General features: G+C 41.5%; 2 protein-coding genes across 2 annotated transcripts; one reads left to right on the top strand and one right to left on the bottom strand.

The window, feature by feature from the left end:
• The first annotated feature begins 176 nt into the window (after positions 1–176).
• pole (polymerase (DNA directed), epsilon) lies at positions 177–16,782 on the top strand. The gene is made up of 48 exons (XM_004544532.3): positions 177–411; positions 529–664; positions 752–832; positions 925–969; positions 1,047–1,139; positions 1,973–2,127; positions 2,217–2,361; positions 2,465–2,545; positions 2,649–2,756; positions 2,843–2,953; positions 3,041–3,126; positions 3,447–3,566; positions 3,850–3,982; positions 4,082–4,195; positions 4,311–4,523; positions 4,622–4,729; positions 4,831–4,959; positions 5,042–5,144; positions 5,232–5,378; positions 5,486–5,631; positions 5,742–5,890; positions 6,033–6,125; positions 6,258–6,560; positions 6,640–6,835; positions 6,995–7,209; positions 7,621–7,723; positions 7,823–7,903; positions 8,012–8,134; positions 8,210–8,419; positions 8,555–8,767; positions 8,862–9,005; positions 9,101–9,241; positions 9,327–9,480; positions 9,681–9,787; positions 9,921–10,097; positions 10,200–10,423; positions 10,657–10,877; positions 10,955–11,159; positions 11,256–11,429; positions 11,693–11,818; positions 12,919–13,051; positions 13,257–13,458; positions 13,539–13,670; positions 13,792–13,985; positions 14,080–14,280; positions 14,369–14,494; positions 14,702–14,791; positions 14,875–16,782. Exons 1-48 carry the CDS (start codon positions 347–349, stop codon positions 14,995–14,997), a joined length of 6,879 nt encoding a protein of 2,292 aa, XP_004544589.3. The 5' UTR covers positions 177–346; the 3' UTR covers positions 14,998–16,782.
• On the bottom strand, positions 16,760–22,024 carry p2rx2 (purinergic receptor P2X, ligand-gated ion channel, 2). Its single transcript, XM_004544531.2, has 12 exons — positions 21,694–22,024; positions 21,050–21,185; positions 20,897–20,968; positions 20,740–20,815; positions 20,557–20,653; positions 19,327–19,407; positions 19,103–19,256; positions 18,410–18,540; positions 18,196–18,286; positions 17,782–17,847; positions 17,609–17,686; positions 16,760–17,082 (listed from the first exon to the last, which is right to left on the bottom strand). Exons 1-12 carry the CDS (start codon positions 21,858–21,860, stop codon positions 16,984–16,986), a joined length of 1,248 nt encoding a protein of 415 aa, XP_004544588.1. The 5' UTR covers positions 21,861–22,024; the 3' UTR covers positions 16,760–16,983.
• Between the last annotated feature and the right edge of the window lie 387 nt (positions 22,025–22,411).

Genomic DNA, 22,411 nt, shown 5'->3' with positions numbered 1-22,411 from the left:
CGTATTGTTTTTATTTTGTTGTTGTTTTGTTTTTTAGAGGCAGATCTATGAGCACCAACGTTACAATGAACACGACATTCAACCTAATTAGATACGTCTCAACACCACCGTGAGGGGTTCATCTCTCTCATTAACGATCTTTGTACTTCCGGTTCTCAGCTCCGTCCTCTCGCGGCAACTGCACGAACGCGCCAAAATAGGAAAACAGCAGGCGAGTCTGTGACAGGCGCAGACAAATCCAGCAGACAAAACTTTCTATTAAAGCGGCGTGTCTTCAAATGCGGCTTCACGCACACGTTTAGCTGTTTTATTTTAGTGTTTTGTACCCGGAACATCGCGATAGAAGATGGTTCTGCAGAACAGTGGACGCTACAAAGCGGACCGAGGACCGAGTGGGGATCCGGAAAACCAGTAAGTCCCAGCAGCTCTAACAGACCAAACGCTTCATAACACTTTCTTATTCAGAATATTAATGGATGACCGAGGACTGTCAGAATTTAGTGTCACTGTTGTGTGCGTTTGAACCAGGGATGATGGATCCTCCTTATCGGCCCTCAAGCGGCTGGAGCGCAGTCAGTTCACCGACGAGATGGACGCTCGCTTCGGATTCGACAGGATGAAGGAGCCGGGAGAGAAAACGGGCTGGCTGATCAACATGCACCCCGTGAGTCCTCGCAGTGCGACAGTTTTTCCTTTCTGTCTGCTGCAAAATAAACACTTAACATTTATTTTTGATGCTCTGCATTTGTAGGCAGAGATCCTGGATGAAGACAAGAGGATGATCAGCGCGGTGGACTATTATTTTATACAGGAGGATGGAAGCAGGTTCAAGGTGTGTTTGGGGGGAAAGCAGAGCGCTGTAACGCAGCTTATTAAATGTCCTGCATTTTACATTTTCTCTCATGTGTTCTGTCTGTGCTGTAGGTGTCTCTGCCCTTCAAGCCATACTTTTACATTGCGACGAAAAAGGTAAGTTAGTGACTGTGATTATGCCAAGTGAACATTTTTTAAAAAAAAGTAATAAATAACAAAATGTGTATGTCCAGAACTGCGAGAGAGAAGTCATCTCATATTTATCTAAGAAGTTCCAAGGAAAGGTGGCAAAGCTCGAAATTCTCCCAAAAGAGGACCTGGACCTGGTGAGAGTTTAAACTGACTTTAAGTTATCTAATAAATAAATAGTGAGTAAATAAATAAGTCAAATAAGTGTAGATAAATAAATATTTTCTATATTTATTTACACAGAATTAGTGAAGAAATAGTTGGTGGTTAATTAATGGATGATTTTTGACAAGAGCACCACCACAACACATTTTCACTCATTTAAAAATCTAATCTGTTTATGTATGCTCACCAGACACTTCATTAGATATGCCTCACTAGTACTGGGTTGGAAGGCTGGATGGATCCATGCTTTCATTTTGCTTATGTCAGATTCTGACTGAACCATCCAAATGTGGCATCAACGAGGTGTACTGCCACGTACTGGATATTTTCCCTTTTTTTTGGACTATTCTGTGTAAACTCTAGAGATGTTTGTGAAGGAACAACTCAGCAGATCAGCAGTTTGTGAAATACTCAGACCAGCCCGTCAGGCATGCCACGTTCAGAGTCTGTTAAATCATCTTTCCTCCACATTCTGATGCTCAGTTTAAACTTGAGCGGGCCGTCTTGACCACGTCTGCTTGTTTTTATGCATTAAGATGCTCCCATGTGATTGGCTGATGTGTTACAGTGAGCAGTTGATTACCTGTACCTAAGAAAGTGGCCAAGTGAGTGCACGCATTTAAGAAAAATCTAAAATATATATCCCCTTTACCACTGTGGCACTCTTGTCCTTAGTATTTAGTGTCCTTAGTATCAGTGTTTTTGAAGGTATCGTGAACAGGTTGCAGTATACTTCCCTATTGGCTGCTAGTGTTGACTTTGTGCAGCCACTCACATGCTGATTCTGCTGATCTGGTGTCTCCAGCCAAACCACCTTGTCGGACTGAAGAGAAACTACATCAAGCTGGCGTTCAACACCGTGGACGACCTCGTGAAGGTCAAGCGTGAGATTGCCCCGGCGGTACGTAAAAACAGAGAGAGGGAGCAGTCCAACGATGCCTACACCTCAATGTTGTCAAGGTATCACCGAACCTTCGTTAGATTCCTTTGATGTTCCGCCTGACGTTTCCAGCTTTATAATAACCCCCGACACCTTTTTGTCCTCTTAGTGCGCTATCAGGTGGCAACGTGACCTCAGTGGATGAAGACGGGATGTCAAAGAGTATTTCAGATCAGTTAGACAACATAGTGGACATGAGAGAGTATGACGTGCCCTACCATGTGCGTGTGTCCATTGACCTGAAGATCCACGTGGTAAGATCAACTCTATCAGGTTCCAGTGTTTTCCAGTGAGGTGTTCCTCGACACCTGTGCACCTGTGCGTGCTCTTCTTATCTTAACTGTCTTTATTTTTCAGGCTCACTGGTACAATGTTCGAAACAGAGGCAGCGCTTACCCGCCAGAGATTGTACGGAGAGACGATCTTGTGGAGCGACCGGTATCAGGATTTTGTTGTTTTAAGCCTTCCATCATTCATTCGGAGTTATACTGAAGTTTTGATTTATGTCGGGGCTTTTCTGTGAAACGTTGTTTCCCTGCAGGACCCTGTTGTTTTGGCGTTTGACATCGAGACCACCAAGCTTCCGCTGAAATTCCCAGACGCAGAGACGGATCAAATTATGATGATCTCCTACATGATAGATGGACAGGTAAGGTTCATTTGCGTTTGATTTTTCAAGTTATTGTTACGTTCCTGTTTGTAGTATCATCTAACAGTCCTTGTGTTTTCACGTAGGGGTTTCTGATCACAAACCGAGAGATCGTCTCTGAGAACATTGAGGATTTTGAGTTTACCCCCAAACCTGAGTATGAAGGGCCATTCACTGTTTTTAATGAGGACAATGAGGTATGTAGCCACTAACAATAAAGCATTGATGAATAATAGGCTGCTGTGTGTTTCTGTCAGTTTAATAACACGCTGTAACGGTTGCAGGCAGCTCTCATTCAGAGGTGGTTTGATCACGTTCAAGAAACGAAGCCAAACATCTTTGTGACCTACAATGGAGACTTCTTTGATTGGTAAGCCTATTTTCTGTTTCTGTAAAAGCCAGTTACTTACTTTAAAGGTGAAGTGGGTAGAATACATTACAGGCAGTGGCTGCAGTGAACACTTTTTATTATTTTTAAGTCCTTGGTTTCACTTCAGCTCGAGCAAAAGTGGCCCAAGCACCAGTTCTTTGTGACAATAGGCAGCTACGACATAATGATGAAGCTGTTAATAGTGAATTATTTAAACTGTTAAAAAGCTGATTATATTAGATATTCAATATTCTTATTCTGTTTGTTATGCTGATTACTTTTCTTGATCCTCCACCTCTCCTCATACTGTTTCTCTCTAGGCCTTTCATTGAGGTTCGGGCTGCCCTCCATGGACTGAGCATGCACAGGGAGATCGGTTTCCAGAAAGATAACCAGGGAGAGTACAAGGCCAGTCAGGCCATCCACATGGATTGTTTAAGGTGTGCAAAAGTTTTACACTCTTAAAATGATAAGCATACACTTTACCTCCACCAAGGAGGTTATGTTTTTGGTAACATTTGCATGCATCTCTTTCTGTCTGTAGCTTTATAACTTGGATACGATGAATCTTGTGTAATGTCTATTGTCAACACATAGAAAGCATTTTATAAAGATTTAAAATCTCATGTTTAACCACATTTTAACACATATAATCAAAGTAAATGTTATATGTAATGTTGGTTTTTCATATATCCAACTTCAAACCTCCTTATCCTGTATCAGGTGGGTAAAGAGAGACAGCTACTTGCCGGTGGGAAGCCACAATCTGAAGGCAGCAGCGAAGGCCAAACTGGGTTATGACCCCGTGGAGCTCGACCCAGAAGAAATGTGCCGCATGGCAACCGAGGAGCCGCAGGTGCAGAACTAAACTCCCGTCTTTATAAAATAAAAACCGGAATCATTTTAACGGGATGTTAACTTTCCACTTACTGTCTTTTCTCTTTCTTCCTGTCAGACTCTAGCAACCTATTCTGTGTCAGATGCCGTGGCCACATATTACCTGTACATGAAATATGTCCACCCCTTCATCTTCGCTCTGTGTACCATCATCCCCATGGAGCCCGATGAGGTTCGTCTATGGCGTGCTTTGCAAAAGATTAAGTAGAGTTCTCTTCTTCTTTTTTTTTAAAGTGCATTTTACTAATTACCAGTCTCTCTTTTCTTGCGTTGTTCACCTGTTTCAGGTGCTGCGTAAAGGTTCGGGAACGCTGTGTGAAGCTTTACTTATGGTGCAGGCCTTCCACGCCAACATCATCTTCCCCAACAAGCAGGAGCAGATCTTCAACAAACTGACAGACGACGGCCACGTCCTAGACTCCGAGACTTACGTGGGCGGTCACGTGGAGGCGCTGGAGTCTGGAGTGTTTCGGAGTGACATCCCGTGTCGTTTCAAAATGGTACAGTCTGCTCAATTCTCAGAGCTCACTCTTCATCAGCACTTGTTTGTTTTTGTTTTGTTTTTTAAACGTCGCTCTCATTTTTGATGTTGCAACAGAACCCGGCTGCATTTGACTTCCTGCTGCAAAGAGTTGAGAGAACGATGCGTCATGCCATCGAGGAAGAGGAGAAAATCCCTCTGGAGCAAGTCACTAACTTTAACGAGGTTTGTGGAGGAGGGGAGTTGCCTCTGTCTGTCTTTTTTAATAAGTTACTCAAGTTTTTTTCTGAGCTTGAAATTCAGAATTAACGCCGATATTTTCTCAGGTTTGTGACGAAATTAAGAAAAAGCTGACGTCCCTCAAGGAGGTTCCAAACAGGATTGAATGTCCCCTCATCTACCATCTGGACGTTGGGGCGATGTACCCCAATATTATTCTTACCAACCGCCTTCAGGTTATTACTTTATTAATCAAAAAATGCTCACAATCACATCTAGAAAAGCATTAAATTTAGTCTTTATCTTCTAATTTTGTAGCCATCTGCTATGGTTGATGAGGCCACGTGCGCTGCCTGTGACTTCAACAAGCCTGGTGCCACGTGTCAGAGGAGGATGACCTGGCAATGGAGAGGCGAAATCAGTAAGTTATCTTTGGATATTTGTACTCTGCTTTTAAGCGATTTGGGGGGGAAACGAAACCTTTGTCTCTCGCTGTCTCTCTCTGCAGTGCCCGCCAGCCGCAGTGAGTTTCACCGCATCCAGCAGCAACTTGAGTCTGAGAAGTTCCCGCCACTGTTCCCCAACGGTCCACCTCGGGCTTTCCACACGCTCAACAGGGAGGAGCAGGCCAAGCATGAGAAGAAACGTCTTGCAGGTTCCTCTTTTCTTTTTGGCTCCTTATAGTAGACTTTGACTATAAGTAATGAAAATAGTGGGTTATCAGGGCTAAAGTTAGTCCTGACTTTATTTTTTTTAAATCAGACTATTGTAAGAAGGCCTATAAAAAGACACACGTCACCAAGCTGGAGGAGCGAGTTACCACCATCTGTCAGAGGGAGAACTCCTTCTATGTGGATACTGTAAGAGCTTTCAGAGATCGCCGTTATGAATTCAAAGGACTTCACAAGGTATTGTAGCTATTTGATCAAATTATACCTGATCTGTCTCATTTATGTATTTATTTTTTTTATAGTTACGTGCGGTAAAGGTTTTCTTTTCGGTGCTACCTTTGCTTTAGGTGTGGAAGAAGAAACTTTCATCAGCTCAGGACAGTGGAGACGCCGCTGAGGTGAAGCGCTGCAAAAACATGGAGATCCTGTACGAATCCCTTCAGCTCGCTCACAAGTGCATCCTCAACTCTTTCTACGGCTACGTCATGAGGAAGGGGTAGGAGCCGGCCGCGGTTTTCATCAATCATCACAGATCCACTTGCGCTGTTACCTGAGCTTTTTGCTGCAGTCAGTACTGAGTGCTGTTGACTTGATGCTCTGTTTTTTTTTTTTGTTTGTTTATTTTATGTTTCCATCAGGGCCCGATGGTACTCTATGGAGATGGCCGGCATTGTGTGTTTCACTGGAGCCAATATTATTACTCAGGCCAGAGAGCTCATTGAGCAAATAGGGTGAGTTGCATAATTCTTGCCAGCATGTTGGCTTTAATTGAGCTCACGCACTTTACAGTATATATTTTATGCTGCGGGTCAGTTTATTCAACTATAAAAATGCTGCAATAAATCTCCTTCTCTGTGACACAGGAGGCCTCTTGAGTTGGACACTGATGGTATCTGGTGTGTCCTCCCCAATACCTTCCCGGAGAACTTTGTGGTGAAGACCAGTAACGAGAAGAAGACCAAGGTGACTATCTCCTACCCGGGTGCCATGTTGAACATCATGGTAAAAGAGGGATTTACCAACGATCAGTACCACGAGCTGGTCGACCCCGCGTCCGTCACTTACAACATCAGGGCAGAGAACAGCATCTTCTTTGAGGTGGACGGACCGTATCTGGCAATGATCCTGCCAGCCTCCAAAGAGGAGGGCAAGAAGCTGAAAAAGAGGTAAGGAGATAATTTTGTGAAATGATTTGTGGCCTTCTTACAGGGTGTAATTAACAAAGGGAGTTGCCTTTCTTTTTAGGTACGCTGTGTTTAATGAGGATGGTTCTTTAGCCGAGCTGAAGGGTTTTGAAGTGAAGAGAAGAGGAGAGCTCCAGCTCATCAAGATTTTTCAGTCGTCTGTGTTCGAGGCTTTCCTCAAAGGAACTACTCTAGAGGAGGTCTACGCTTCAGTGGCCAAAGTGGCCGACTACTGGCTGGATGTACTTTACAGCAAGGTGCATATCTCTGATCAGGTTCTGATAACTAGGGTCTCCTGTAACAAGGTGTTTTTGTCATATTTCTGAATTGTATTGTTCAGCAATCGTTTATTAGAATAATTTTTATAGAAAATGCATAACAAAAAAACTCACTGGATCATTTCATGTGTGATGCAGGCTGCCAACATGCCAGACGCAGAGCTTTTTGACCTGATTTCAGAGAATCGGTCAATGTCTAGAAAGCTCGAAGATTACGGTGAGCAGAAGTCCACGTCCATCAGCACAGCTAAGAGGCTGGCAGAGTTCCTGGGGGATCAAATGGTGAAAGATGCCGGTCTGAGCTGTCGCTATGTCATCTCCCGAAAACCTGAGGGTTCCCCTGTCACAGAAAGGTTCGACAGTTGCCGCTAAAGTAAACTTATCGTACCGTACTGAATATGTTAGATGGTAAAGCAGGGAAACCTTTAGGCTGTAGCTACACTATAATTGGTAAGTTGCTACTGTGTGAGTGTGCGGTGCCTCGGTTGTCAGGTCTGGTTTAAAAAACCAAAACAAAAATGAAAAGATGATAACGTCCACAATGCTAATATTGAGACTTCAAACTTCAAAATCTGTCACATCAGACTATTGCAGCAATACCATATTTAAAAACTAGGCTACTGATTCGATAGGTTTCCTGGTGTTACACAGCACCAAAGACTTTTCTTGAGCTCGCTTTCCCATTTTTGAATATCCTTAGGAAACTAGCGATCTCTAATATCAGAAGTTAAAGCCATCGGCTCATTTTTGCTTCTGTGCATCAGGGCCATTCCTCTAGCCATCTTTCAGGCCGAGCCGAGCGTCAAGAAACATTTCCTTCGCAAGTGGTTGAAGATGCCCAGCTTGCATGACATGGACATCCGCTCTGTGAGTTTTAAGGGTAAAATTAAACGCGAATAACAAAGACAAAAATGTTCAAGTACTTTCATGTCATATGGTTTTTTGGTTCTTTCTTTTTTTTTCCAGATCCTTGATTGGAGCTATTACATAGAGAGGTTGGGTAGTGCAATCCAGAAAATCATCACCATTCCTGCTGCTCTGCAACAGGTAAAATGTTTAAAAAATAAATAAATAAACAGAAAACTTAAAACTAAATAATTAATTTAATTGATTAAGAAAATAATAATGGCACCTTCCACTTTTTATTTCCATAAGGTGAAGAATCCTGTTCCCAGAGTGAGGCATCCTGACTGGCTACACAAGAAACTCCTGGAGAAAAATGACATATACAAGCAGAAGAAAATTAGTGAGCTGTTTACCAGCGAGGGCAAGAGACAGGTAAGGTTAACCTCACAGTAAAGTGTCAACCACTAAGCCTTATTGTTGCACTCTAAATGTCTTCCTCGCTCTCAGATTGCCCATCAGCCTCTTGAAGCAGGTCCTGCTGCTGACATAGAGGATTTTGGGATGCCACCCAAACCCCTGCAGCCAGCTATCCTTATCAGCACTAAGCGGAAGCGGGCGTCACACGGAGACGACAGCCAGGTGGAGTCTCAGGATTTAGAGCTTACGCAGTCCTGGCGAGAGATCCTGGGACCGCCCCCTCCCACGGGAAAAACACGGGTAGGAAAGCAGAGGTTTCAGTATATTAAGCTTGAGACATTTTCATGCAATTCCAAATGCACTTGTAGTGCATTTGAATCCAAGACGTTCCAGCGGTGAATGTTAAAAGGTTCAAACAACTTTTTCTGTGTGCAGGAGGAACGTCAAGTTTGGCTGCGCTACCATAAGAAAAAGTGGGAGCTACAGCTGAAGCAGAGAAAGGAGAGGAAAAAGAGGAGGAGGCTGCTGGATGGGGAGGCTCAACCAGTGGGCGGAGGAGTGATCAGAGGTGGTCCCATCACAGGCCTGGGGAGCTTCCTCCGCAGAACAGCTCGCAGCATCCTCGATATGCCGTGGCAAATTGTCCAGGTAGTGCAGAGCGATCCTGTTATCATCCACAAATAATTTAATAATGTAAAGATATTGATCTTCTCTATTTTTACTTCTTCTGTTTTTTTCTCAGATTGCAGAAACTAGTCACCCTGGTCTGTATAAGCTTTGGGCTGTGATTGGAAATGACCTCCACTGCATGAAACTCAACATCCCACGTGTCTTCTACGTCAATCAAAAAGTCCCAAAACAGGAGGAGGGAGCGACGTACAAAAAGGCACGCTACAAAAAAGTGCATAAAATAATGCAATGACATCACTGTGACTATAGAAGAAGTTACCCAAAATAACTATCAGAGCTGTGTGATTACAGGTGAATCGCATGCTGCCTCGCTCCAACATGGTTTACTACCTCTATGAGTACTCTGTGCCAGAGGACATGTACCAAGAGCACATCAATGAGATCAACGCAGACCTCTCTGCACCTGACATCGAAGGAGTCTATGAAACACAGGTCAGTGTAATTTTTTACACTGCATAGTGTCCGTGTTATAACTGTATAGTACTGGAAACAGAACGCAGCGAGTCGTTTGTTTCAGGTTCCTTTGCTGTTTCGAGCTTTGGTGCAGCTAGGATGCGTGTGCATGGTCAACAAACATGTTGTGAGAGATATGGCCGGAAGGGAGGCTGACACGTTTGATCTGGAACATCTGGAGATGAGGTCGCTGGCCCAGTTTAGCTACCTGGAACCTGGTAAGAGTCATTCAGACACTTTAGATTTAAAAGTTTTGACAGCAGACTTTTGATGGTCATAAATGTCACAATTTAATATTTACTTTTTTTGAATATTTAGGTTGACCTAAATTATGACTTTTCCCTTTAGTGAAAAAGAAAACCGTTTCACTGCAATTACTTGTGAATTTTGATCTGCAACTACTATGTTTGCTTCTCAGGGAGTGTTCGCCACATGTATTTGTATCATCACAGCCAAGGCCACAAGGCTCTGTTTGGCCTCTTCATCCCCTCTCAGCGCAAAGCTAGCATCTTCGTCCTGGACACGGTAAGAATAATGGGCTTTCTTTGAGTGTCCTCTTTGTTTTAGTACCAGAGAAGAAGTCTGTTTTCCTCTCAGTACCATCATGACATTTAATTGCATTGAGAATAAAGCTCAGTTGTTGGCTTGCATTTTTTAGGTTCGAAGCAACCAGATGCCCAACTTGAGTAACCTCTACACAGCTGAACGCACGGCACTCCTGGAGAAAACGACGGAGGAGCTTCTGCCTCCGGAGAAACACAACTTTGAGGTGCGGGCTGAAAATGACATGAAGGCGATCTCACGTGCACTCCAACGAATACTCCTAAACTACAAGGTAAAATAATCTGGTTATATTTAACATTTTTATTACTTTTTAATCTTTAAGTTTCATGCGACTAAATTTGCAAATGCCTGCTTTGTTTGTTGCTGTTGACAGGAGGAGCGCCGTGGGCCCACCCTCATCGCAGTGCAGTCAAACTGGGAGTTGCGTCGATTGACGGCCGGGATGCCGGTGCTCGAGGAGTTCCCGGTCGTTCCGGTTCATGTGGTTGATGAGATCAGCTATAATGTGTTGGACTGGCAACGGCTCGGTGCCCGGCGCATGATCCGCCACTACCTCAACCTGGACAGCTGTCTGTCACAGGCTTTTGACATGGCCAGGTATGATCTGCATGTTTCTGCTGAGTTTCCCTTCACACATAAGGTTGTTCCAGACGGAGAGGAAGATTTTTTTTTTTTTTTTTTTTTTTTTTTTTTTTTTTTTTGTAAGAGGACACTATAAACGTCTTACATGCTAACTTTGTGGTTGTAGCCTCTAATAAAAGATTTATCCAGGCAGCAGAAATTGTTGTAAAACATTTTCAAGCACTTTTGAATTGTTCTTTTACTTTCAGATATTACCACTTACCTGTGGGGAACTTGCCACAGGATGTGTCCATCTTTGGCTCAGACTTGTTTTTGGCAAGACATCTACGGAAGCACAACCACCTGCTATGGCTTTCACCCACATCCAGGCCTGACCTGGGAGGAAAAGAGGCTGATGACAGCCGTCTGGTGATGGAAAATGATGACAGAGGCTCTGTGGAGATCAATGCTCAGGGATGTTATTCAACAGGTACAAAAAAAAAGGAAGAAAAAGGAAATCACTAGAGGGATTTTTGAAGTCTGTCTTAATCATCATCTTTCGTGCAGCATGTGTGGAGTTGGACCTGCAGAGCCTGGCGGTGAACACCATCCTCCAGTCTCAGCATGTCAACGACATGGAGGGCGGAGCCAGCCTGGGCGTCAGTTTTGATGTGATTCAGCAGGCATCTTTGGAGGACATGATGTCAGGAAACCAGGGAGCAAGCGCTCTGGCTAGCTACGATGAGACAGCTCTCTGCTCCAACACCTTCAGGTGTGTAAACTTCTGTGTTTGAGCGCAGGATTTGTGTTTTGTGTTTTGCTCAAACCACAATTTTCATTGATTAATTTTTCTGGGTTCTCTGAGCAGGATCTTAAAGAGCATGGTGGTGGGATGGGTCAGGGAGATCACACAGTACCACAATGTGTATGCAGACAACCAGGTGATGCATTTCTACCGCTGGCTGCGCTCCCCCAGCTCGCTGCTGTATGACCCCGCCCTGCACCGCACCCTGCATAACATGATGAAGAAAGTGTTTCTGCAGTGAGTGCCAAATCCTTTATACTTCAAAAATGAAATCTGAAAGCTTTCTTTTGAAATAATGGTAAACTCTACATCAGTAGGACTTCACCACTAAGAGAAAGCCCTGGTATTTTTAGGTTGTTGCTGTTGGTGTTGTTTGTGTTTTTGTTTTTTACGTTTTAAACGTAAAACTTTATTAGAAAATTTGACGATGTGAACTCTGATTCATAATAATGCTTTCAGTTTCCATTTATCCAGACCTCATTCTCGCATTCTGGCCTTAGGTTGGTTGCAGAGTTCAAACGTCTCGGCTCGACTGTGGTGTACGGAAACTTTAATAGGATCATTCTGTGTACTAAAAAACGCAGGATTGATGATGCCATTGGCTATGTTGAGTATATCACCAACAGGTCAGTGTTTTTTAAATTCTCCAGTCTGATCTGGGATGACCAGAGTTTTAGTTTTCACATGTTTTTATTTTCAAAATCAGAATGAATCCCAGTGAGAAATTATTTTGTTTCAATACACAAATTTTGTTTATAAAACAATATATACAATTGAGGCCCTAAAAGTGCCATGTTAAATTTAAATTAAATATTCTAAAGTTAAAACAGTACTTTAACTGTATAGACAAGATGTAAGTGAAAATAGTCCAAGTGTCAATACACTTAATTTTGAACATTTGATGGCAACAGGTAAGAATTATGTCTTTATTTGCAACCTCACAGAATAAACTCCAGCTGTAACATTAGTGCATCACATCACTGGAAATTGAATGTATTTTCTTGATGATGCAGAAAATGTAATTATGTTACATTTGATCTTAATCTGCTGCTAAGTTTGTTTGATTTTTAGCTGATAGAAAACTGATAATAAAATTGATCGGTTCCATTTTTGTAGGCTGTTAACATCATTTATCAATAAAATTCGTTCCCTCTGATTGGATCACAAACTAAAGTGATTTTGCACGTCTCCTTTAGTAAACTACTGGAGAAAATCAGATCCAATCAGATGTAAAAATGCATGCATGTGTTCACAGCTGTTGGCTATTTTGACATATTAACAATAGTATATTAGTAAAATGATGCATGATGCAAAGCAAGAGCCAGAACACTAAAATCAGAAAAACAAAAATAATCTATTAGAAGAGCGAGACGGCAGGGATTGTTGTGGTTTCCATCAGCTGAAGTGATTTCTGTAAATTAAACCCAAAATGGGAGAACTGCCCATTAAAATAATGGATATGACATTTAAATATTGACTTTATGACAAAATATGAATATAAAATCAATATTGCTACTCAGAGATACATACCTCCTGGGATTTTGGTTCTTGAAATATTGTTGTGGTTTTTTTCCCTGGTTTTCTGAAAGTATGTGACTAAAATAAGCACCAATACCTTTTAAATGTTTGACTTTTATTGTTTACAACTTTTGAAAGTCTAATTTCCTGTTTCCAGTCTTTTACGTGTAACCACAACATCTCACATTTCTAACCGTTTCTCTTCTAGCATCCATTCCAAAGAAATTTTCCACTCTTTGTCCATCTCCTTCTCGCGGTGCTGGGAGTTCCTGCTGTGGATGGACCCTGCCAACTATGGTGGCGTGAAGGGTAAACTGCCCTCCAGCGTCATGTATGGAGAGGTACTGCCAGATGCTGGAGGTTTCTTCCTGTTAAAAGCGAGCTTTTTCTTCCCACTGTCGCCAAGTGCTTGCTCATACAGGGATGTCTGATTGCTGGGGGTTCGGGGTCTTTATCTTACAAACTACAGCACCTTGAGGCGACTCTTTTTGCGATTAGGCCCTGAACTGAATCCATCTCCAATGTTGTTGTTTTGTTTTTTTGTAGGAAGGAGCCCAACAGAAGAAAACCAGACAAGAGGAGGGGGATGAGGATGGCAGTGAGGATGAAGATGAAGAAAATGCTGAGGAGGAGGACGGAGATGGAGAGACGGATGAAGTAGAGGATTTGATTGAGAGTAACTGGAATATCATGCAGTATCTTCCTCAAACCGCCTCCTGTCAGAAGTACTTCCTCATGATCGTCTCAGGTAAAAGAAGGAAAATCTCCCAACATTCTTTTTCTTTGCTTTCTAAGTTACTAACTCTCAAAACACCTTTACCTTGCCAGCATACATTGCAGCGGTCTATCACAGTATGAAAGAGGAGCTGAGACGTAACGGCCCAGGAGCAACACCAGTAAAGAGACGTGGCAACAGCCAGGCTTCCCAGCAGGCAATTGGGGATCTGAGTGCACTTCCTGGTAAGAAGCTGATCAGGAAGCTGTTGTATGTGCTAAAGACTTCTGTTGTATTTCTCTGGGACTGCAGATTACGCTCAGCCGAGTGTTTAATGTTTACGGCTTTAAAAATTCTCTTCCACAGGAATGATCTCCTTCTCCCAGGAGTACGTGTCCAGCGAGCTGACACAGAACATTTTCACCATCACTCAGAAAATCCAGAAGAAGGTCACTGGTACCAGGAGTGTTACCCACACCTCAGAGATGTTCCCCATCCTGCCTGGGTCACACCTTCCACTCAACAACCCAGCACTGGAGTTTATCAAATATGTCTGCCAGGTAGAAAAAAAAAAAGAAAAAAAGAAAAGAAATCTGCTCCTTTTTTTTTTTCCTCAGCGGTTATTTATATTTCCCCCATCCCTCCCTTGTTTAGGTTCTTTCACTAGACGCCAACATTGTAAATCAGGTGAACAAGCTGAAGAGAGACCTCCTACGTCTTGTGGATGTTGGAGAGTTTTCAGAGGAAGCCCAGTTCCGTGACCCGTGTAACTCCTACATCCTGCCAGAGGTTATCTGTCACCACTGCAATTTCTGTCGGGACCTTGACCTCTGCAAGGACCCGTCAGTGGCACAGGTAAGAGTACAATAACTCCTGATAATCACATTTCGAAACTGTGAAAGTCAGAAATCTAAATGAGATAAACTTGTTATCTTTTCCTCAGGATGGTTCAGTTTTGCCTCAGTGGTTCTGCTCCAACTGTCAGGCGCAGTATGACACCGAGTCTATTGAGATGGCTCTGGTAGAAGCTCTGCAGAAGAAACTGATGAGCTATACGCTGCAGGATCTGGTGGGTAAAATAGTGCTCAGTATATCAAAACACCTGGCAAAATTTAAGCAATGAAATGATAAAAAAAAAATGCACTCACTACTTCTGGTTGTTTGTTTGTTTGTTTTTCTTAAAAAAGCAAAGTTTTCCTGGCAGTAAAATCTAACTTGCATGCTTTTTGACAGCCCATTTTCCAGAAGGTGCCTCACAGGTTTTGTTCAATTTCAGGTGTGTAGCAAATGTAAGGGAGTGAAGGAAACCAACATGACCCTCTACTGCAAATGTGCTGGAGACTTTGACCTCACCTTCCCAGCCAAGGTTCGTACTTTGAAGCACACGGCACCATTCTGTTCAGCGTTGAACGCATATTATTGACACTGCTGTTTTTGGTCTGTTTACAGAGCTTCTCTGAGCAGATCACGGTGTTTAGGAACATAGCATCCCACTACAACATGAGCTTCCTGGAGGAGACCATAGGCTGGCTGCTCGTTATGAGCCCTCAGATCAACCAGGGTGTTCACTGAATATGAGCTTCACTGACACTTCCTTCACTCCATCCAAATCAGGAAACAGAGGGCTGAAATTCATTTTTGAGTTTTAGCAAACTTCAGCAGCATCGGTCTCTGCTTTTTGCTGTGTGATTGTGTAACCAAGATGATTCCCCTGTAAATATGTTTAGATTGTATTAGTTATGCATGTGTATGAAGATCTTCACTGATAATAAATGTGTTTTTCATGTGTCTTGGTCTGCTTGTGATTGCTGCAGTTCTGTATTTTTCCTAAATTACATCTACTCTGTCGTTACGCTGTCTCAGTTTTCTCCTCCCTCCCTCGGCTGCTAATGTGTCTGCTGTAAATTGCGCACAGCTTCAATTACATGACCTGCATCCACTCTAATTTCTTCTGCTGTGAAACGTGACTAATGTTGCCTCATTGCATGTTGCGTAATCTTTCATTGTTTCTTTGGTTTGGCGACAGTGAAGAAGACTTTGACAAATCTAACTTCCTTTTTTTGTTGAGCAAATTTGAACCTTGCAGACTGAAAAAGATGAATTTCTGGCTGGTTGGAAATTGTTTTTTATTTTTTGTTTTTTGTCGTTATCCCATATGGGAAATATGTATCTGGTAGTGAACGTTATGTATGTCTGCTTTAGAATTGCCTTAATCCACACATCCCCTTCACTTTAAGTTCATTGTTTCACAGATGACTCACGTTACCTCCTGGTGGGCGTCTCCCAGACAAGTAATCACATTTCAGACTTAACTGCTGTACAATCAGCTTCACTTCTTTGAGGTTTTCATAGACATGCTCTGCATGTATGTTGATAAAATGAAATGATGAGAGCAATTTTGTGCTCTTAAATGACTTATTTGCATCAGGATCTCAGCAAATGTTACATTTAGTTAGTATGGTTTGTCAGACAAATTACAAAAAGCTATTTAAGCTGTATGCTGTGAATCTTCACAATTTTTTTTTATATGGTGCAAGTCTACAGTTTCCAAAATGAAGTGACTTTCTGCCAACCTTCATAGCAGATATTGATCATTCAACTTGAGTCTTAAATTTTTGTGGGTTTTTTTGTTGTTTTAAACCACTGACATCTGTATTGCTCCTTGGCAACCAGATGGATTCACACTTCCCCACAATCTTGTTACAGGAACCATTTTATGGGAAATGTCTGCATTATTCGATTACTGTTCATTGCCCTCCTTGTGTTTCTCCTGGTAGTTTCCTCCTGTGTGCTGAGCACATCAGACTGAAAGAAGGAAATGAATCAGAGCCTTCAGATGCTTCAGTTTTATCTTTGTCACAATTTCATGATTTTGTTTTTCCTTTTTAAAAAGTCCCACCAGTCTTTATGTTTGAACCAAGTTAAAGGTTATTTATTGTTGGATTGAATGTCTACAATACATCGACATATGCTGTATGGTTTTTATTTTTTGGTAGCACTTTAGAATAATGCCATACTATCAAACATTATTAAGGTATTAGCAAGTGACCAAATTCATCATTTACATAGCATTACTCCTCCTTAGTATGGCCTTTATAAATACTGATATATTATTATGACTATGATTATTACTAGCAGTGATGTGGTAGCAGTGATAGCTGTGCATGATGGATAAACATCTGTATTTATAAACGGCATACTAAGGAGAAGTAATGACATACAAATGATGAATTAAGCACTTACTAATGTTTCCTAGTGTGGCGTTGTTATAAAGTGCTGCCAGTCTTTTTCTCATGACAGTGTACTGAAATGGTTTCCTGTTTTCAAAATAAACACATTCTCTATATGCTGTTAATATATTCTGAGGTCGTGTCAAGTTAAAGAGAACTAACTGTCTTATGCAAAGATTTCCACAGGGATCTCTTTCTTTTGCCCGTTTTTATCCCCACTAACATCAGCACAGTGTCAAAGTGAGCTGTCACTGACACCTGAGATGCAGTTGCTGTTTGCCACAGTTGGTGGTGGGGAGTCCATGCACTTGGCCAGCGAGGACTTTGGTCACAGCGGTACGCCGTCTGACAGGTCAGAATGGTTTGAGCCGAAGCTGTTGATGTAGCTGAGCTCTGTGGGTATGGGATTTGTGGGCTCCTTGATCACCTGTGAAAGGCAGAAGATGTTATTAGACAAACATCTCACAAAATAGTCCCTAAAAATAAGAAAACAGTCACCAAAACACAGCTATACAGTTGTATGATTTGTGCCTGGAGCAAAGTAATGAAGCCAGTGAGTTTCACAACGTGTGTTAGAGTCTCATGGTTATTGTCCATAAAATGACAAATGTAGCCCTGACTTTGACCACAGTTAAAGTGAAGACCCATTAGCTGACCATTAAGTCTATGCTTGATTAAATCTTGAACAATATTGTAGGAGCAGTGATTCTTGTGAATTGTGAAAAGATATACAACAGACGCCTCCCCATGACCTCAGCTCATCAGTCCTTCAGGCTGATGAGCTAATAATTGACAGCATTCTCCACAAGACCTGGAGACAAACTAGATTTCTTCTCTGGATGGACGATTTCATTCTATTTATAAAAGTCTTCTACTGGATATAGAAGCAGATTCACAAAAACAAATGAAACTGAGTTGCGTTTAATGAATAACGCTCTCTTTTTTTTACTCACTTCATCAAACTTTCTCTCACTGTAGACTTCATTCTTGTCGATAAATGTCAGCATGATCCAGTCGCAGATTATTGTGCACTACAGAGAGGGGAGATGAAGCAGAATAACAGTTACACTAATTGAACGGTGCCGCTTTAATGTCTCAGGATAAAAACAAATTAGTCAATACTCACAATCCCAACAGAAGTCATAGCAGTCACTGTGCTGATGATGGTTGGAATAGGACTAAATTTACCAGCCTGCACAAAAATGACACACAGTTGTTATGGAGTTGTACATCTAGATAGATAGATTTTTTCTTTGTTCCCACACTCAGTAGACTGAAGCACTTGTTTATAGGGGGTCCTCTGATTGTTGCGGTGTTCCCTGTATTATTGTAGAGTCTTTAGCTTACAGCACGTTGAGGTGACTGTTGTTGTGATTTGGCACAAATTGAATTGAAATATTGGGGGAAAAAAATCGTAGAAAATTGAAAATGTTTGTAATACTAAAGAGTTAATTCCTAATAAACAAAAAAAAAACATAACATAAAAAAATATATTTTGATAGATACAACAATAAGCAGGTCTAAAGTAGAATCTACTCACATGTCCATGAACTATGATGTCTAGACGGATACCAAAGGCCTTGATTAGTGTCCGAGTTTCTTCCCCATCCTTACTGTAATATTTGGCAAACCTGTAGAATTACACATAAATTATTACAACAAGAAAAAAAAAACAGGTGAGCACAGCAGAAGAGCGTTTTAAAGACTGTTTTAAAAATAAAGTATAAAAGTCAGCGTTGGACGCCGGTGCTAACCTGTAATAATAACCAGCGTCGGGCAGATCCTTTCGGAGGTCAAGGCGACGGAACGAGTATGTGGGTTTACAGTGTGAGGGATCCAGATCCAAGTTACACTTCCAGTTGATGAAAACACCGATCACTCCTCCCTGAACTCAGACAGCATGACAGTAGTCATTTTTAACCCTCGTGGGTGCCATTCTTAAGACATCATGTAAACAGCAATAGCCCAGGAGAAGAATATAAAGTATTCAAACTTTATCAGTAACACAAATGAAATACGTGCCTGAGTACTTTCTGGGCAAATCCTAAAATTAATCTTGGGAAAATTCAAACACCAAGACACCAATCAGATTAGAATTAACTAATGAGAAATTTGTATAGAGACGGCACAAACCATAATGATATTACCACATAAGAATCTGCAAAACTATAAAATAAGTTTCATATTTACTGAAGTGTTACAATAGCTGATTTGGGACAAATTGCAAGAATGGCCTTTCTGTCTAAGTTTTATATGTCTATTTTATGTCTATATGAATTTTATTTATAGAGACATAAATTTATTCTAATTTCTATTGTAATTCTAAGATTTGTTCTAATTTTAGATTGCTGGCTGGGGGTTGATGTTGATCCACACATTTTTAAATGAGAAACACTCTCCACAAATGAAATATTGTGAACACCATGCAGTGCAGGCATCATACTCACGGTGTTACAGAGCTCACTAAAATTCTCCCTCGCTTGTGCTGCGATGTATCCCAAGCGGAAGATGGGACAGTAGGGGTCACGCTCCTCATCATAGTGACACTTATTCAGGTATCTCTTAATGTCTCGCTTGTTTCGGGCATCCTTAATGTTTCCCCTGCCAAAGACAAGAACATCAGTATCTGCAGCTTAAATGTCCAGAAGTATTAACTTCTATGTGACCCTACCTCAGCACTTTAAATTTGGGGAAGTGGATAGAGTTCCTGATGAACACTGTGAAATTGATGGCCTCCTCTAATGGTGGTTCTCTGTTGAAGACAGCAAATATTTAACATTTCCTTAAAGTGACCTTGAAGTGGTTCTTGCATCTGGTTCAGGTTACACAATTTGTTTGACTGGTTTGGTCATCATTTGGTCAAAGTAGTGACCAAGCAACTGATAATATCTTGTCTCCAAGGAAGCACAGTCGATCTGTTTTCTCACATAGAGAAGGTTCTTGGTTCTTTCATAAAGCCCAAAATATGTGAACTTTATTGTGTTTTACTCATGTGGATGTGTCTTGATGACTAGGTTTTTTTTCCAAGCTGTATTTAATGATGACTTAATATTTAATGCTTTACTAATTTTTCTGCTTTGCCACCTGTCTTTTTGTCAAAATCATGCATCAAGCCAAATCTCTTGTAAATTTTACTTTTCACTCTTGCTGCTATCATAATCACAAATCACCTCTGACACCCTCCACCCTGCCTGCACTCTCCTCTTCGCCTCTCTTGTGCACTGTGGATTTAAATGTTTTTAAACAGGTTTTTAAACTCATCTTACTTCACTACCTCTCCTCCTTGCAGCTTCACTGTAACATCTGTTTCCCTCATTTACACACGCATTCTGTTTGCTTCCACTGACTTTAATATCTTTTTTCTCCAGAGCATACCTCCACCTCTTCAGGCTCTTTTCCACCTGCTGCCTACTCTGAGCACAGATCACAATGCCTTCTGTGAACATTACAGTCCACAGAGACTCCTGCCTGACCCTATCTGTCGGCCTGTCCACCACTGCAAACAAGAAAGGGCTCAGAGCCAATCCCTGATGTAATCCCACCTCCACTTTAAAAACATCTGTCACTCCTACCACACAACTCATCCTACATATTCTTCACCGGCCTCTCAATTCCTGAAGACTACTAAAAGAAATTACAAGAAAGCTTGGCTGAGTGTGTTCAGTAAATATTGACTTTCAAGCTTGTTAGGACTGTACCATTTTGTTTTTGCCTTCATTTCCATGTATGTTTGCACATGTTTTAATAAATCGCTGCACCAATTCGTATTTTATTTCATGTTAGTTTCCCATGTTTTTGGATATTTAGGCTCAGTTTGAGTCTGTTTAGAACTTATATGGATTTTTAGAGCAATGCATATATACCTGACATGATGCTGATGATTCTGTAGCACCCATCTTACCGTACTACAGCGTATTCCTCAATCGGACACCAGCTTTGTATCTCACAGGTTTTAAAGGTGTGGTTGTAGTACTGAACACATCTGCCCGTCCTTCTGCCTGTAGGAAAGTGTTTGAAACAAAGGGTGGCAAATGCAAACCAAAAAAGGCATGAAGAAAAATTAGATGAGAAGTGAAAACATTACCGTGGCCACTGAAGTTGACTTCCCCTTCAACGCAGTCAGAATCGGTGGTGCAGTTGGCATTGGCAACATTAAAATGCTAAAGTGAATAGAGAAACATGTCAGTGATGGGAGGGAAAAGGTGTCTTTGTTACTCAGTAGATTTTAGTTGACCTCTCACCTCAGCACAGGTGCCTTGTCTCTGATTGAACGTGAATTCTCGTCTCAGTATTGTGCTAATCACATCGCCACCCTAAACAAAAAGGGGAAAAAAAGACTTAAAGTGGTTAACTCAAGCATGAGCTATGCAGCACAAGTTTAATGAAGAAATCACCTCTGAGGGTTGGGCATACTCCACAGTGTCCAGGATCTCATCTCCATGAATTGCTGAGCCTTTCATGAGAGTATAAACAGAGCTCTCTGGACGGGTTTCGCTCTCTTGGTATGCTTTCTGACTTATAAAGACATACCTTCAGGATGATAGAAGAGACAGCGGTAATATCACATTTTCTACCATGATGTCAGTTTTTATTGGAGGTGTCATGTTACACTGGATCTGCTCAGCCCTCTTTGCTGAAGCCAAGAAAAGGTGATGATGTACTTTAATTCAGGGCATTTCGTTTATTTCAAATCTGAAACACTTTACATCTGTTCTCCTTGGATAGCATTTAAATCTCTGATAATATAGAGAGGGGATGAGCCACACTCAGTTGGATTGTTGAATTTTATGCTGTTAATTGCAAATGAGATGCATTTCCTCCCCACAAAACTGCACTACATGAGTTCAAATTTAAAGCCGTAGTGTATTTATTTTATCTGCATGAATATTATTCATTAAAAATTTTACTGTAATTAAATTTAAAAGAACCAACAGATCTAACAGAAAAAATGTAGAAAAGACAAAATAAACCTTTGAATTTCATATATTGTCCACACACCTGGTCATTAGACATGCAAAAGTACAAACATGAAGCTTACCATATGAAATAAGTGATCACAAGAAACTGAACACCCCTGTAAATTACGCCAAGAGTTCTGTTCTTAACCACCATCACCTTGGGGGTCTCATAGTCCCAAAAGCCATGAATATACTCCTTCAGGAAGTTATGTAGCCCCATGATGATTTTATGGCACGTTTCCGTCATATCCTCAGATGTTCTTGTGAAGTCTTACGATTGAATCTGTATATTTAGTTTTAAATATCTGTCATTGTGTCTTTTTCTCCGCTCCAGCCTGCATTTCTCTCAAGCATCCCTGGCACCAGCGAGTGAACGAGAGAGTAGGGGGGTGGGGTCCTGATGTGGTTGAAGGCAGGCTTCGTTTTTTTTTTATGCCACTCTATTCTGATAAATCAGCTTTATGCCTGGATCAGCTTCTCCCTGTACAAGACTCTTTTAACTTTCATTTTCTTGTTATTAGTTTTTTTATCTTTCTTTTTTTTTAAATAATGGCTTACTTTGCACATAAACAGTTTTTAAATTGTCGATTTTAAATTGAAATGACTGGCTTTGACCCCTGTGTGTTGGTCTGGATGTTTATGGTCAACTGTCAAACCTGCAGAAAGGTATGATGAAAAAAGGGATGCCAAAGAAGTACAATAACCTGTCCATACCTAAGGTCTTAGAAACTGCCAAGCAAAGACTCGCAGCCTTGGGTAGCTGCTTGGAAAGGTATACCAGAAAGACTGAAGCCAGGA

This window comes from Maylandia zebra, linkage group LG12 (assembly GCF_041146795.1).
Source record: "Maylandia zebra isolate NMK-2024a linkage group LG12, Mzebra_GT3a, whole genome shotgun sequence".
Lineage (NCBI taxonomy): Eukaryota > Metazoa > Chordata > Actinopteri > Cichliformes > Cichlidae > Maylandia > Maylandia zebra.
This window is presented reverse-complemented; position numbering and strand designations above follow the sequence as displayed.

Bases quoted from the DNA above. Each gene is read 5' to 3' on its own strand.
- p2rx2 (XM_004544531.2), bottom strand. From the start codon at position 21,860: ATGACGGAAACGTGCCATAAAATCATCATGGGGCTACATAACTTCCTG. The intron at 18,541-19,102 runs GTGAGTATGATG...GTCTGAGTTCAG, and splicing joins TTAGTGAGCTCTGTAACACC to GGAGGAGTGATCGGTGTTTT. The intron at 18,287-18,409 runs GTTAGCACCGGC...GTAATTCTACAG, and splicing joins GACGCTGGTTATTATTACAG to GTTTGCCAAATATTACAGTA.
- pole (XM_004544532.3), top strand. From the start codon at position 347: ATGGTTCTGCAGAACAGTGGACGCTACAAAGCGGACCGAGGACCGAGT. The intron at 2,362-2,464 runs GTAAGATCAACT...TTTATTTTTCAG, and splicing joins TTGACCTGAAGATCCACGTG to GCTCACTGGTACAATGTTCG. The intron at 9,242-9,326 runs GTCAGTGTAATT...CGTTTGTTTCAG, and splicing joins AAGGAGTCTATGAAACACAG to GTTCCTTTGCTGTTTCGAGC.